General features: G+C 40.7%; 1 protein-coding gene across 1 annotated transcript in view; it reads right to left on the reverse strand.

Annotated features, from left to right (window-relative positions):
- Nucleotides 1-5,825: 5,825 nt before the first annotated feature.
- The window catches only part of DOCK11 (dedicator of cytokinesis 11), a 70,438-nt gene continuing 59,526 nt past the window's right edge, over nucleotides 5,826-16,737 (reverse strand). Inside the window, exons 47-53 of the mRNA XM_009287644.2 lie at nucleotides 15,844-15,957; nucleotides 13,928-14,074; nucleotides 12,650-12,860; nucleotides 12,118-12,308; nucleotides 11,360-11,460; nucleotides 9,742-9,880; nucleotides 5,826-7,197 (exon numbers count right to left, since the gene is read on the reverse strand). Of these exons, the coding sequence (XP_009285919.1) occupies nucleotides 7,075-7,197; nucleotides 9,742-9,880; nucleotides 11,360-11,460; nucleotides 12,118-12,308; nucleotides 12,650-12,860; nucleotides 13,928-14,074; nucleotides 15,844-15,957 (1,026 nt within the window). The 3' untranslated portion in view covers nucleotides 5,826-7,074. The remainder of the gene's footprint in view (nucleotides 7,198-9,741; nucleotides 9,881-11,359; nucleotides 11,461-12,117; nucleotides 12,309-12,649; nucleotides 12,861-13,927; nucleotides 14,075-15,843; nucleotides 15,958-16,737) is intronic.

Below are 16,737 nucleotides of genomic sequence, written 5' to 3' on the forward strand. Positions count from 1 at the left end.
TTGTCCGCCGGCGGGCGGCGCGCCTCCCGCGGCCGCAGGACCCTCGCAGGGGAAGGTCCCCGTCCCCGGCGGGTGCCCCAGTCCCCAGTAAAAAAAGAGCCGAGCGGGGGAGCGGTTACTGCCCTACCTGGGCAGCGCCGCCCCCGCCCCGCTCCGGGGCTGGGCTCTCGGCCACCGCTGCCGCAAGGCTGCCCGCTTGCCCCTCTGTTGTCACCCCCTGCCTTCCTTTCGGTCTCTGCTGGCCACCGCTGCCTCCCGGACCCACACCAGGGAGGCACTTTTCTTTCCCCCGGAGCCTTCTGTGCCTCCCAGGGGCCCTCCCCGAGCCCCGCCACCCCCCTGCCGCAAAACCCGAACTTCAGTGTTGCTCAAGGAGCCCGAGCGCTGCCCGCGCACCCTCTGCAGGGACCGCAGCCAGCGCCGCGCAGCACACAGCGCGCTGCCTCCCCGGCTGCAGCCAGGTGCCCCGCCGCGCCCTCCCGGCACAGATCCAGCAGAGGGGAAACTTCTAAGTTTCAAGGCAAACCGAAATTCATTTGTGAAAATTACTTATTCCTAAGCCAACAGAACGTTTCAGTATTTACTCAGCTCTTCAAGGACTTTTGCAACAGTTCATTTGCTTTTTAGACACTCATTGTAGAAAAAGGGAAACGGATCTTTTTATGACGGGGCAGGGAATATCCTGTGTTAATGTTTTTTTTTTTGTTTGTTTTTCTTGCCTGTTTGTTTTTATACTCCAGGGAAAAGAGGATTTAGCAAATTTCCTAGTTGCTGTTAGGAAGTGCCCAGGGGCCTGCAATTATAATCAAATAAAAATTGTGGCTTAAAGTTCTAGGATGTGGAACGTTTAAGCTGTGTGACTGTGATCAGACGTGCGACTACCTATAGCTGGCATGGGCTATGCCTGCTAGTGATAAGTTTTTTGTAGAGTAAAGCTGATCCAAGATACAGCGACCTGTCTCTTGCTTTCGGTTTCCTTGCTAATGTTTTCCTTCCTTCTTCCCTTCTTTCTGTTTTGTCCACTCTTTCTCCTGGGAGAGCCAGTGCCAAGCACACATCCAATCGTTCAATGCTTTTGGCTGCCAGCCCGTCATTGGAGGCAGCTGAAATGTTTTTCCCTGGCGCTCTCCCCCCTCCCCGAGCACTCGGCTTATCGTCACAGTCCCATCCCAGTGCACGGCAATCAGAACTCCTGCCAAAACCTTTGATCTCTGCCACCTACCTGGGACTTCCCATTTCTCAATCTCATTGAGTCCTGTCCTACATCTTTCTGTTGCAAATCTCATGCTCACTCATGTTTTTCTCAGACAATACACCTGCGCTGTAGTGACTGGAACTCATATAGACGCACCTGAGGTATCTTTAAAATAATCTGTTAAATAAGTACTTGGGCTACGGCTTCATGCTTGGTGTAAACTGATTTACGATCATGCCGGTGATCTGCCCTTGGCTGTGTGTTCTTGCCGTTTCCACCCACGCGACCAAAGCTAGTGATTGTGGGGCCGTGCAGCGAGTTTGCCGATGCATTAAAAAAAACCCAACAACTTTTTCTGTATGTTCTCTAAATCAGTTTAACAAATGACGCTGATGCATGGTGTGGCTGCATGATTACTAGATCCAACAAGAGGCAGCAGTAATTAGCAGCATGGGGCTGTGGGGAATTGTCCCTTCTGGGAGCAGAAGAGTTCTCAGTTGCCCCACACCAATGGTGAGATTCCTCCTTTTTAATTTCTGATTTTGCAGCAGCTTCTGTCAATACTTTAGGTCTCAACTGACATAATTATAGGCTCTTCAGAAGATGGCTGGGATCAGTTCAAAAAAGGGCTCAATTAGAATACAGCTGGATCTGAGGCACAAAATTGTGAGCTGAAAAAACCCAGTCTAAATCATGGAGCCTCTCCCTTTTCAACCTCAGTGTTCTTTGGGGAACATCTAGAGTTTTATGAGATGTGTGTTCAAAACGGCCATGAACTCTGCAAGTTCTCTCTGAGCTGCTGCCCAAGCATCACCGGAAATCAGAAATTATGCAGAATAAAAATGACATCCTTTGAAGAGCACTTTTGGGTAGATGTGGAACCAAGCATGCTTGTGCAAAAATCGTATCCCTCTCCAATAAACTGCTACTGCGAGCCCATGCATCAACTTTTCTGCTCACAGTTCCCTAAATACCAAGGTCTGTTTAATTCATCTATTTATTCGGCAACGGAGTAACTCCTTTACCCATCAAGGGAGGCAGGGCATGAACCTGGTTCTACAGCTGTTTGGCCAAGGCTTGCAAGAGCCTGGTACAGGAAGCCTCAGCGGTAGAAGACAGCAGTAGAAAAAGCTGTTTATCCGCTGGTGAGGGCAGTTATAACAATAGTTATACCTGACTTCCATTACATCATGTAATAGTCAGTACAACTGCCTGAGCTTGGCATATATATTAGTATACTAGCCATTTAAGTTGAGTTAGTTGGAGAAGAGCGACAATAAATACATTCCCAAAGAGCAAAAGTCTGGGTTTGAAAATTGGAACTACAAAACAGAGCACAAACCTGATCACAGACTTACTGAATATTCTTTGGGAAAGCAGAGTGATTTGCTGGGGCATTTCCTTACTAGTGATTCACACCTTATTTCTATTTATAAATTTGTATGCATTTCTATGTCTGTCTCAGTTTTCCTGATGAATCATGCTTTTGGGATCCTCCGAGCTGGATGTGTGGTATTTGTGCTCCTTCAGGATTTCTGCATCAACATCTTCTATTTGCTGCTGAATAATTTAGTGTGAACAATTTCATTTGGTGTACTTATGTATTTGAAGATTTATTACAGTAATCTTCTTTAGAGGCAGCATATGCGATCGCTCATTTGACTAGGTTTTAGTTCCATAAATCTTACACCAGTATGAGCTTCAGATCACTCATCCTGTCCCGTGAAGGGAAAAAAACCCCTAAGCAAAACATGTTTATCGCAACACTTACTTTTCCTGGTTTTGTAGTCTTTTATTTTGACCTGGAATAAACTCCCTTTTATCTGGATCGACTGAAATGTGATTTTGCCCTGGCTTCTTTTCAAAATTATTGATTCTTCAAGAAAAAGAAAACGAGAATAAAAAGAGCAATATAGGATCGCTGCTCTCAGAAAGCGCTGGAGCAGCGTTGTGTATTACTCGGTGTCACAGTACATCGGTTAACAACCGAGGCAAACGGGATGTACCGTTCTGTCGTCACACACAGAAGATTAAACAGGGCTTGTACAACACACGTATATACAACATGCACGATAAAAGCACTTCTGTTATGAATATGTAGTAGCAGGTGTTAAATTTACATGAAAAGAGAGCAAATTACATCCAGAATAGCTGAAATATTATGTGTGTATCATAATTGGTTCACCATTGCTTGACACAAGCATAGTATTTAAAGGTTAAGTACTACAGTCTGTGGTTGCATAATAATTAGCTGTACACAGTATTCCTCTATCCAGTAAGAACCCCTTGTTTCATTAGAAGAATTCAGCTCAGTGAACATCAAATGAACACGTTACTCTCCTCAAGTGGGTAAACTGAGTAAGATGTGGTTTAATTTGTGTGAGACTTTCGAGCCCATGACTTCCACTTATGTTTTCCTCCAGTTCTTTTGGGCTGTGTCACGTCGAATTGTAGGGTTATTCTGAAGCCTGCTGTGAAGTCCATGGGACTCTGTCTCTACAGAAAGGGAAAACAAACATATTTTATCTACTTTGAGACAAAAGGTGTTATGTTTGTGTAAACTCTTATTCTATATCAAAATACCATGTGGCGTATGTTCAAAAGGCTTCTGGAACAAAATAAACACGTTACACACTACAGGTATTCTCACATCCATGATTGTCCATTTGTTGAACGGACATTTTCTCATGAAAATGTCTGTTATCAGAAGAAATCTAGAACATCGAGTAGTATGTAGCAATATATCCTTGGCTGCAGTAAATCCTGCGCTTCACATTTTTTTTGGGAAAGAAATGTAACTCTGAAGTTATTTGTCTTAAAATACTACTTTCTAATCTCTCTGCAGAGAGAAAAGCAGTAAGTCAAAGAAGAGAGTAAATGTTTACACTTTGCTTACTCTAAGTGTATAAATCTCTAAAAGCATGTTCTTGTACATAAAGTGCTGGCAGACCCTGTGTTGCTTTATATGTCCTATTTGCAAACAATCTGGCTCTAACACATACCACTATCCAAAACAGTCCTGATACTGAGAGTAGCCGCGTGCTCTTAATCCTCATGGACAGATACTTTATCCTATTTCTTCTCCTTTTATGCAAAATTACCAATGTGTCCCTTCTGAAGGCCCGATGTGTTATACAGCAGTTTTGCAGCAAAAGTAATTAGAGGTGTACATATAAAATATGTATGTGTAGCTATACTGATACACAGAAAGAGTGCATGCCAGGTTGTAGTTTGAAATATGTCTACTAATTTTTACAGACCAAAAAACTCCTGCCATTCCTTAGGCGGTATAAAAAAATCCAAAAGTGTTAATGAACAATAACCATTTATGTTCTTCCAAAAAAGGTAGCAAATAGGAAGTACCCAATGTGAGTACCAGCTACATAGAACAGGCACATATATAGTACACTCTCCAGATATATCTGTGAATTAAGCTATGTCAGCCAGAAATAAGAAAAAATCTGGAGGACTTCTTTAAACTGGAACAACTATGAGAAAATGTGAACACCTTCTTGGCACCGTTGTCCAGATACAGCTGTAAAATATCTAATGACCACTCCCTATCATTTCTAGATAGGTGAAAATGTAAAGAAAAACCAGGTTGGTTTGTTACCAGTCTTTTTATGACTCATCTAAAAAGGACAAATTTTCCTTTGAGATTTTTCTGTTAAAAATCCAGTCGAATTATTTACCTGCAGGACAGAAGGCAAATCCTTAGGGCATGATCATTTTTGTTATTCATCAAAACTGCATATAAACATGTATTCTGAACTGTACTGACTGTATATATTCTAATTGGACTGGTATTAAATACTTTCTTTGGCTGAATTACTGAGACAGCTTTCCAGTATATTAAACTGAAATGACAGGACAACTCCAATACCAACAATGAATTGAGAAGTTCAGACAAAAATTCATCTTGGACCATTAAAGACGTCTGAAGATATGAGTAAGAATTTCACTGGAATTCCAGTAAAAATAAGGAATAGCAATTGAAAATTCAGCCAGCAATGTTATTTCAGAACATTAAAGACATCAAAAAACATGAATAAGAATTTCACTGCAATTCCAGGAAAACTATTAGGTTAGCTGTAGTATTTAAAAGAGCTATAGTGCAAGAGCTTTTGGATGTCCACCTCTCATCATTGCTGACTGTATTCAAGATACGCCTTTAGTACTGATGTTTAGAGTTTAACTAGCTCCAAAAAAATCTTGTAATGTATCCACTATTGAACAGCTTCATCACCTTTTAGTAAAGGAATTTGGAAAACTCTCACTATCTGCCTTTAAATATTATTTGTTGAAAGATGAAAATCAACACTGTAGTAGCCATATTTAAACCTACTAGTCTCTCTTCCTCTTTCTGTTAAGCTAAATTTAGAGCCTGCCTGGCATAAAAGCACATACAAGCAGAAATGTGGTCTGTTTGTTACAGAGGCACATCTGTATTTTGCTTGCAACAGCTAATGGGTGAATTTACGGATCACAACATTATTTTTTCAGAAGACAATTAATTTTAGGTATTTAGAATCATGCATAATAAACATTTTGAAATGTGGTCCAGTTACTATTTGAAGATAATTTTTGTTACAGAAATTAGAAGCTTAATTTATAGACACTATAGCCAAGCTAAATACCCAGCTGGAGTCCTTTTATTATGGCATTTTGTTACATATCTTTAAAAACCCCCACCCTTCCCATATGAACTACTGGAACCATATTTACAATTGATGGGATTTTGAAAAACACGGATGTTAAAAATGTTGCTGGATAAAAGAATTACTGATCTGTTTTCTTCTTCCTGCATCTGAAAGTGTCTTATTAAAAAGAGACAGAGATAATATATTAAAGCTTTGGGGAGGGGAAGAAGGAATAAAAGAATTCCGGAAAATACATTTTCTCCAACCACCTGTCAGACAAAAATAACGGGCTTTCAGAAAACAGATCTGTTTAACAGGAGGGAACATGCATGTCATATGATGTTAAAAAAACCCCTCAATTTTCTATGAGTTATTTTGACGTGCTGCATTTTTTTTTTAAAGCATATCTCACAGATTATTAGAATTTTTCTGAAAGGTGTTAAAGCACTTTATAATTCCCAACGCAATTTAAGGTGACCTCAGAGTTTATATTTATGTGAGACCATGAGTGGTAAATAGAAAAACTTGTATCAAATGACAAATCTCTTCGGTTGTCCTCAGTGAGTACAATCCATCCTCCTGCAGCCGTGAAAGGTTAGCCAAAATTGAAATTGGCTATAGTAAGCTCAGCTCTCATGGAGGTTACTTTAGAATTATCTGCTTAGAGGATGTATGAAAATTATCATTTCTGACTCAGGTTTTAATTATTTCAGACTAGGGCAAGTTTACTCTCATTGTCTGAGTGCAACAGGAGCATCTGGACCCCAAGTCACTTTTCAGAAGAGGAAGGTCTCTTACTAGTGACTACAGTTTCTCCTTCATGTTCCCTGTCCAACAAAGCTTTTAGCAGCAAATATGAGATAATGCTAATTTCTATATACTCTATGCTCCTATTTACAAAGTAGTTTTACATTTTATTATATTCCATTGTACAATTTTACATAGTACCGTTATCATTTCAATTCATAGTTCAGCAATTCAATACATATTTAGATAACTGCCTTTCCATGTCTTGTTATACATTTAGCTTAAAAAAAAATAGTAGAAAACAAACACAGTGGTGCAATGTCCAGGCACTTTCAATGTTGCGCAGCAAAATAAGCAAGCACCCTGTTTGAAAGCATGGCAACTTTTTTTGGGAAAAAAAATTGAATCTTTGCTCATCATGGATTTTTTTAAACATCCTTTGTACAGTTCCAAGTATTCCTGAGAAAGCGTTGTAAAATATGACTGATATGTTTATATTTCAGCAGTGGGTCTGAGTGAACAGTAACTTCCATCACCAGATGTTCCGCTGATTGCACAGAAAACATGTAGGGAGTCATGCATCCATGGCGAATGCATTGTATCTTCATGGTAGATCTAGACAAAACAAAACAATCACAAATTCAGTAAAAGTTTCAGTTCATTATTATAATCAAGCTGTTTAAAAAGGTATGCAAAAGAGATATCCAACCTTGTCTTCAAAGCTGTTTCGCAAAGGCAGCATAACAAAGGAATGAGAAAGAAGAGTAATTCAGCAATTTCTGTAGCATTCATACATACACTGTTCTGTGTATTACTGGATCATTTTTAGTTACAACTATCCAGTATAGCAAAACAACAATTCTCTTTATAGCAATTTTTTATTATATCTTAGCAGTAACAAAATTCTAATAGTTTTTTTGGTAAGCACAGGGAATACCTGCAGCAAAACACAGCAAACGCTCACTGCATCCGTGCCATGTGGCAAGATTTCGTACTTAATAACCCGAAGGATGGTCTTACAGCACAGGATCTAACTGGACTGGTAGAGCTGCTCTAGAGCTGACTGCGTGTTTGTTTTTCACCCCGTGGTTCACCAGTCAACAAGTTAGCCTGAATTTACATGAGTGAAACTGAGATCACTGGCCATCACAAACAGTTTCCGGACATCCAGTTTTCCGCCACTCTCTGAGGCTTCCTGTACCTGTTCATCTGCAGTTTATCATTTTTTTTTGTTTACATTTCCCTAACCTAAAAGATCTGCAGATAGGTCACAGGCTGACCCAGTGAGTTACTCATCTGCCCTGCCACCTCAAACTAAGTGCACTGCCTGCGTTGTTTTGGGGCACTGACAATATTTATAAAAGCATGTTATTTGCAACGACAACCCTAAATTAATGTAATATACTTTTTATGTTTAACTGAGTAATCTTGCAGAAGAGGAAAGCATGTTCCATTAATTTGTTAGATGCTTAGGTCATTTGATGGCAATACAAAGTTCAAGTCAGCAGTTATCTACATTAATGTTGTACAACCATAGAGAACAGTGCTCAGAAACATGATCTTTTAAGCTGCCTTTTTATATAATACAAGAAGAAAGTGAAAAGTATATCCTTCCCAGTGAGCCCTTTTTGCCCATTAACCAAAGACAACACGACAGTGAATATGTAAATCTATCAGGATAATACGGAGTGTGCTTTAACAATGCTTCTTTGTTCTAAGATAATCTTAACTATTGTACTGCGATGGTGCAGAACTGAGTGATTTGGTTTTGATTTGACTATTGCAGAATTCAGAAACCACAGAAGTTCTAGCAGCTGCATGCAAATTAAATGTCTTGGAAAGGTTTACTTGCAAACAGCTTAGAGTAAGCAGGTGGCAACTCCTACGAACGAACATCTCTGAGCAAAATTCAGCAGTGGAGTATACATGGTAGGTAACGTACATGAAAAATGTGCAAAATCAGTAGTTTGCACAATAAGAAAATGGTGGTCATGAGCAGAATAGGAGGGAAATCTAACAAAAGCAAGGGGCATGCAGCAGTCACTTATTCTCAAACGGATCCTCCCTTATACTCCTACAACAAAATTCAGCCCCATCATGAGACTGTTTCCCTGAAATGATAGTGTACTCTTTCGTAACAAGACTCTGTTTGATTCCCATAAGCATTATTTTATTGTAAATAAACCTAACCTACAAATAGCAGCCTGATGCAGTTGTATTCTTTTGCCACTTGCACATTTTTGCATTCGTTTGAACAACTGCTCGACTTACTGTGGAATTTGCCTATACATTTTTAGTGACTTAAAATGTTGCTTTTTTAATTAATAGTCACACATGGACTGTATGTTGAGTAACTGGGAGATTCTGAAAACATTCATAAGTTTCAAGTACTATGAATCACAATGCAGTCTGTACCGTTCATTTTATATGCTTGATACTATAAACCTACAATGAGCTTTCTTTTGTCATAATGAAGGCAAAATTAAAGAGCAGAGGTATGGGGATTACTTCAGAAAGCCAGTTTCCATCTAATTTCACAGCATGATACTAGGCAGAAATGCAACTGTTCTTTGAATCTCTCACCTGTCTGATGCTACTATTCAAATGTATTTTCCTAGAAAGATCCAAGAAAACATTAAAACATAAGTCAGATAAATTAGCACAAATATTTTAACAGTGCATATAAATACCATGTTGGCATTAGGCCAAAATTAAAAATAAACAACCTTTAATGAAAAATAAAAAATAAAAAGGAACTTAAGCTGGATATAACTGAGGAAACGGAAGTTTTGCCAGAGAATTTCGACCTGTGACTTATCACAGGATTCTTATGATGTAGAAAATGTGAGGCAAAACGTGGCACAGGATCTCTGAAGGCTACAGCAGCCAGGAAACTAATGGTTTGTGTCAGCGAAGACTCCACCCTGAAGCACACTGTATACGAACACCAGGCTGAGACATTCAATCAACAGAAACCGGTTTTAGGAATCCACCAAGTGTATAGTTTACTTTTCATGTTCAGTTACTTGCCTTTTTATATTTAACTAAATAACATGAAGAGTGATCAAGTTTTTAATTAGTTTTCAGTCAGTTTTCAGCATTAGCTAGTTTTCAAGCACAGAGAAACACCTCTGTGGGCTCCTGACATGCAGTACGTGCCTGTTCGTGGATGATGTCAGAAAGCTCTTTCACCATATCCCGAAAGTTTGATTTTAGCCCCTCATGATACTCCACTTGATCCTCCTTAATGAGTCGCTCGTTGAGCTCCAGAGCAATTCCACAGGCTTGTATAAACTTCCTAGGGAGGAAAGGAATGAATTTTGGGCATTACAATAACCCAGTCTTCTACCAAAGCAACCAACCAAACAGATAGGCAAATCTCATTTTTTCCCCCTTTTCTCCAACGTTTGGGACAAGTCACATTCTAGGAGCATCCCTGGCACAGTGGATCAGGGAATGGGGAGGGACTGCAACACAGGTATTGGACTTTCTGCTGGAGCTCCTTCAAGCCTGGATCCTCAGCAGATGGGACACACGCACCTGCAGTGCAACACAGTGGTCTCGCACCTTCACCCCAACCTGTAGGACCACACACAGCTTGCTGTAGGGTCACAAAACAGAAGGAGGCCCTGGTCAGGCACAGAGGGGAAATCAGTCGTACGGGGCTTGGCAGATCTGGATGCATGTGATGTCGCATGTGTGCTTGAGAGGTCAAGTTGCTAACAGCAGACACACCCTCCAGAAAGACATTTAGATCATGGGGAGCTGTAATATTGTTTTCTTGGTTACTGTTACTCATTTTCTTTGCTTCATTTCACAGGCATATTTCTCCTTTTTTAAAGACTACAGTGAAAATACAAGCACGAGTGGGATTTTCTGGGATTTTTTGCGTGAAATAGAGATTGTGTTTGTCCTCCTGGCTGCACTGCAAGACTGGAAAGTAAAACCGCCTTCCCTCTGTTCTGCATCCATGTGGGGGCAGGTTTGCAGGGATTGTTCCCTTATTTGTTCCATGGTTTGCTAGGTTACTCAATACACTGAAGGAAAATAGGATTGGCCCAAATGCTGCCTTCTCCATACAGTGACCAATGGGCGAAATGGGAGTCACCAACACCCAGTAATGAATGCAGGAGCTGGTGGGCAACTGGTTGCTCCTGCGGGGTCCAGAAAATAGCGTGGCAAACGCTCATCATCCTGAGGTGAAGCAGGAGCTGCCTGATTATATCTCGGGGGACACTTTCAAGTGGGAGGGAGGTAAAACCTACCCTAAGGGACAGGAGTTAGAAAAACACCTGTGCAAGTCACATGGTTTCAAAAATTAGCAACAGAAACAAGAACGATGGTCCTCCATAAACGGGGAAGGGATTTGCTTTAAAATATTTTAAGTTCATCATTATCTAGTAAAAAATCCCTTTGGAAAGACTGGGAAACAATGCACAATATGGAAGATCCCTGAACACAAGACTGTCAGACCTCTGGTTTTCAAACATACTTTCTTCACATGATAATCTCAAATACCCACACAAACGGTTGAAGCAGACGTTCAGGCAAATCTCCCCATGGAGATCACAGCCCTGAGCTTGGGAACTCTTGACATACATAGTTACATTGGCTTTTTTCATATGTCTGAGCACCCACAACCCTGTGAGACCTGGATCTTTATAAGGCACATGTGAGCATTCGGCATCTGCTGATTTTGGAGACAGACAAAAATATAAGCAAAGCAGGTACCATGTTCCAGCCAGCTGGCTAGTTTTTATTACATTAGAAATCCTACCTGAACATTTCTTTTAACTCATTCACCTTCTTAGTAGGATATTTGCTGGACTGGCTGTCACTTAGGAAAGCTCTGGCATAGGCCAAGGGACCAGCATTAACCTAGAACCAAAGAAGTAAGAAATCATTTATGCTAGAACTTCTGTTGAGTTGCTAAAGGCAGTTGTGAAGGGAATAACAATTTAAAAAAACCAAAACCCAACGTTAGCATATTATTTGAATGCCACCAACTCTGCATTACTAATGTCACTGGAGGCACCTGAAGTTTCAAAAGCTGAGTATTAGTTTTTCTGTCTAGTTTTTTAAGACCAAAAGATAAATGGAGATAAAAAGAGAGATGCAATCTGTTTCCTCATACTTTCCTTTTATTTCCATTTGGAAAAGCAGTGTGGTCTGAGTCTTAAGGTCATTTATCCAGCTTGAGAAGTCAGGCTCACAAAAAGGCTATTTATGCCTGATACGTACAGTACAATCTTCAAGAGTTAAGTACATTTCAGCATTCACCTGTGGCCAACTAATGTGCAATTACACTTGGACTTGACACTGTAAACACCACTAGACACAATGCTTATTACCATGAGCCACCCGCCAATGTACCACTGTATGCGGCAGGGCAAGCTGCGCTGGCAGGCTGATGGCTGCAGTGCTGCAAACGAGGTAGTTAATGATTTCTGGAAAGTAAATGTGTTGTGTTGTGAAAAGATGACTCACTATGAGATGTTTATATAAATGTAATTTTGAACAGACATCAAGCCTTACCTGCACAGAAACACAGCCTTGCAATTTGAGTTGCAGCTGGATCATGTCAACATCACCAGCAGAGCAGAGTTTCTGCAGCTCTGCTGTCTTGTCTTTTATTTCATCAGTAGCAACATCAATTGGTTTTAAATTAACCTGATGTTCGTAATTGACTGGAATTCTCTTCTTTACGTATGGAAAGGAGTTCAAAGCTACCAGAAACAGCAAAGGAAGTTTATAGATTGAAAAGTCATGCAGCAAATAGGAGTACTCTTCATAGAACGTATACTGGCAGATCCTTGCCCTCAGGGTTTTACTTGGTGCGTGTGAAATCCCGAACAAGGTTATAATTTACCAGCACGATTTATTAATTTGTAAAAATTTGCACATAGAAATATAAGGTAAATTCCCCCTCCCAACCAGAATATTGTATCATAATTCTGATTAAGTAGCTGAGAAAATTTCTGACTCTTTGGGGCTATTTTTATGAGCTAAAATAGTCTAAAAATAGTTGCTGATACATACTGTCTCATGTTCAGATGCTTGTACTTACTAGTAAGAATGGTCCTTTTTTTACACTGTTCTTCCACGCTGCCATGCTTTTTCCCAGATAAAGTGTAAGGAGTTTCAAATACAAATCTGTTGATGTTATGATTTCTTTCAAATTCAGTCTTTCTTTCAGAGATTTCTTTGTCTTCAAAATAGGGTTTCACATAAGTCACTTGAATATGGGCATACTTCGGATCAAGGTCTTTAATGTTGACCTGTGAAATAAGAGGGTTACTCACTAGAAGAGCAAAGGTTAATAACTTAACTTATAACTGGTTAACTTATCTACTGGGATATGATTTAAACTGATTCCCTGCTGACCCAGCCCCACTGCATTCATGTGTGCATGAATGACACACAAAACACTCCCTTTGACCTCAGCTGTGATGTCTAGACCATCTCTTAGCAGACACAAAGACAATGATGTGTGGCACAAGAAATACCTCATCTGGGGCCAAACAAGCTGCTTCTGGAACAGGTAGCTGTATCACCTTATCCATCAATGCAGCACATGCCTGAGCTACTTAGTCCTTCTTACATGACCATATTGCTTCCAGGCCATGAGCTAGCGTTCATGCAGTACTGTGCTGCGGCACGCAAATCTGCAGGCTTGCACAAAGCAAGCTTTGGGATCGCCAATATTGCCTTTAGCAACCCAGACATATCCACAGTTGCAACCTAGGGGTGTGAACAGCCCTTGCAGGGAACATAAATGGGTATTCAACAGGAAAAGGAAGGAGCTATGGCTGCAAGGGCACAAAAGATTTTATTTTAGACTTGCAGTGTCAAAGGAACAAGTAACTCCACTTCCAATCATCTGCTCCTCTGTGCTGGTTCCTAATGCCTCCCAACAACAGGGCTCAGTCAGATGTGGACTGCAATTTCCCATTCATAACTGCCAATTCATTTATTTCCACCTGGGAGCCACATCAGCACCAAAACTTGTCAAGCTGTGCAACATGTCCACAGAGGAGCATGAGGATGCAAGGGGCAGCTGGAAGCAAGGTGCTTGTAAGGGGGCGGAAGACAGGGCTCACTCCTCCATTCCTACTGGCAGAAGAAAGGGATGCTCTGTCATCTCCCATCTTCAGCTCCACAGAGCAAAGCTCATCCTTCTGTGCTCCATTTGCACAGTGCTTAGAGCAGTGCAGTCCCAGGCCCTGAACAGTATTAGAATACAATTGATATTTTTGTCACACCCGTCAGTGCACTCTCTAGTACGTGGCCCTAATGTTCACTGCTAATAGCATTTCGTTAGCTTGTTCATGCAGTTTAACTCTACCTTGTTAGAATCCTGGATAATTTTTACAGTCTCCGACCCGAATTTCTCTCCATAAAGTTTAAGAAGTCTGAAGGAGATCTCTGAGAGGCCTGTCAGCTTGGGTTCCTTATAGATGTATTCCTTCCCATCTTCTTCTTCAAAGAACGTCTAGCATTAATCACAAACAAGTAGTGAGGAATAGCTGGGTTTCTTCACTTGGAATACTTTATTTTAGATTTGCTACTTTGAAAGCAACTTTCTACTAACATTTCAGAAAGTCAAGAAGGTTTAGAAGGCTATGGCTTACATAAAGTCTGACTGAACTTGGCCTGTTTAGTAAGTTTCTTCGAAAACTGTGTAAAAAAATAATAAAATTCCTCAGCCAATACAAACACGTCATTGTTGAACACAAAGCCTTAAATATGACCAGTGAGAAATCTAAACAATGTGGAAGATGGGTTTGGCCAGCGGTTGACTTTTTGGAAGGTTGGAAAGAGGCAAGCAGGAGAAAAACCACAAAAAGAAAGCATAGAGAAAGACACACAAGTTGAGAAAGCCCTGACAGCAGAGCCAAATGAACAGTCTGAAGAGAAGGATTTTGTGTAGGCTGAAAGGGACTTCAAGCAATAAATAAAGAAATGGGTTTCCTCTGCTTTGATTCCTCTTGTATTCAGGGAAGTGGAACTTGGTGTATTTGTTGTAAATAGAGACAAAATTGCATTAAAGGTCGTGCCTGCATCACCAGTCCTCCCTGTAATGGAAACAGCATGAAAGCTTCATGCTTTGTTGAGATGTTCCAGTCAGAAGTTGTGACAGAGTGTTGAAACTATCTCTGTGTAGCTGGCATATAAAGCCAGCAAAGCTTTAAGTGCAAAACTGGATCAAGTATTGGTTGTCAGGATGATACGTTACATAGCTTAATTTTAGGGGCTGAACCAGTTATGTCTACAGCTTCTAGAAAACTAAGCTAGCAGTCGTTTCCTTTTATCTATTGCTAACCTTATTTACTTTTTAATTTTGGAGATAAGATGAGGAAAAAAATAAAATTTATGTTTGCTGCAGCAGAAGTCAATGCTCTGATACGTTGTGCGTGTAATGACAGCAGTGTTCAAAGGTACAAACCCAAGATGGTTTCAGGGGTATTCATAATCTCCTCTGAAAGAAGGAACGAGGAAAGGCAGGGCTAATATAATTTACATAGCATTTTCTAAAGAGGGGTCCTGCGTCTCCCCCATGGTTATGGGTCCACAAGCAGAAGCAGGTAGTTCAGAGACACAAGGGAGATGAGGGGTAACACACTTTATTAGATAACTGCTATAGCTGGAGAAAAAAAATAAAAACATAACTGCTTTCAGGCTCAGAAGACTTCATCAGATATGATAAGATCATGCTCCTTCTTGGGACTCTGAGCCCCACATCTTGTCCATTTTTCCAGCTAACTCAGCTAAGTATGTAACCAACACCGATACATATTTTGCCTCCAGCTTCTCCCATAACCTTTTCCTCTACTATCTAGAAGGGAGCAGCAATTGTCTGTAGAAGAAAATGTCTGTTACCACTATTGTTTATATACTATCGTTATATACTGCTACTGGTTATACACTATACACACTGCATTGTGTTTGTGTAACTTATAATAACTATAATTACAAAAAACCCCCGGTGTTTTCTGAACCCACTAAACCATTTCCTAACTGCTGAGTTGTTTTATGAAAAGCCCAGCAGCAGATTCATAAACTTTATAATAAATCAAATGCTGCTGGAGAGAGACACAAACCGTCACCTCAAGGGTGCAATACCGAAACGCTCATGTAGACGCGCCAGTGGCTGCACCAGAGGAGCTAGCAGGCTTTTCAGCTTCAGGTCTGACGGAGCAGCAGCTTTAGGGGCCAGGATGCCTGGTGAGGGGTAGCTGCTGAGCCGGTGTATATACTTACTTGTCCATAAAAGGCCACTCTGAAAAAGGTTCCAAGAAGCCTCTTCCTTGTGTGCATTACTTCCAATATCTTAGCATATGCTCCATGAAGCGTTCTGTACAGCTGAGTAAGTTTCTGGAAATCAAATCTTGACATCATTAAAGCAGAATTTTGCAAGCAGGAAATTCTAGCGTACACTGGAAGCTACTGAGATATGTGAACACGAGCCTTTGGAGAATTCAAACTTGAATTTCTAAAGGTTGAACTCATGTGGTTTTCTTTGAAAAAACCTCAGTCTTAATCACATGCTTAGCTTCAGGTCTGAAAGGTACACAGACTGCAACACCACCACTATCCTTAGAGAGAAGGCTGAGCCTACTGTCTCAGCATGTTCCCTGACTGAGGGTAGAGGAGCTTGCAGTATTTTACCCAGAAATTCTTTTTTTATTAAAAACAGCTTTATGATGAAAAAATAGATCAAGGCTTCCCCTAGCTTCAGTTACATAGTTGGATGTTGTTCTGATGTGGAGGGGGTCATGGGAGAGGGAGGGAAAGAGGAGCGCTATTCAGCAGTTGAGCAACAGCCCCACCAAAGCACGGGTCACAGCGGGTGTTGGGAAGGAGCAAGGCAGAGGGCTGGTAACAGCTTCCTTCCTTCCTCTCCACTTGCCACTGAACTACCTGCAGATCTAGTCCTTTCTTTGAACAGTTCTCACCCTGTTTTTAACCCTTAAAATGCTCAAGTCTCAAAAAGAATCTGGCTTTCATGAGCATATGGGATGATGACAGTTTTATTTTAGGGGAAGGAAGGTGGGAATTATTCACTAGATATGAGTCTTCCGTGTCTTTAGCTTTAATAATTACCCTCCAGACCATTGCTTTCACTGATTTGTTTAATGACCAGAAATGAAGCAC

Source organism: Aptenodytes forsteri, unplaced genomic scaffold (genome assembly GCF_000699145.1).
Source record: "Aptenodytes forsteri isolate BGI_AS27 unplaced genomic scaffold, ASM69914v1 Scaffold265, whole genome shotgun sequence".
Taxonomy (NCBI): Eukaryota; Metazoa; Chordata; class Aves; order Sphenisciformes; family Spheniscidae; genus Aptenodytes; species Aptenodytes forsteri.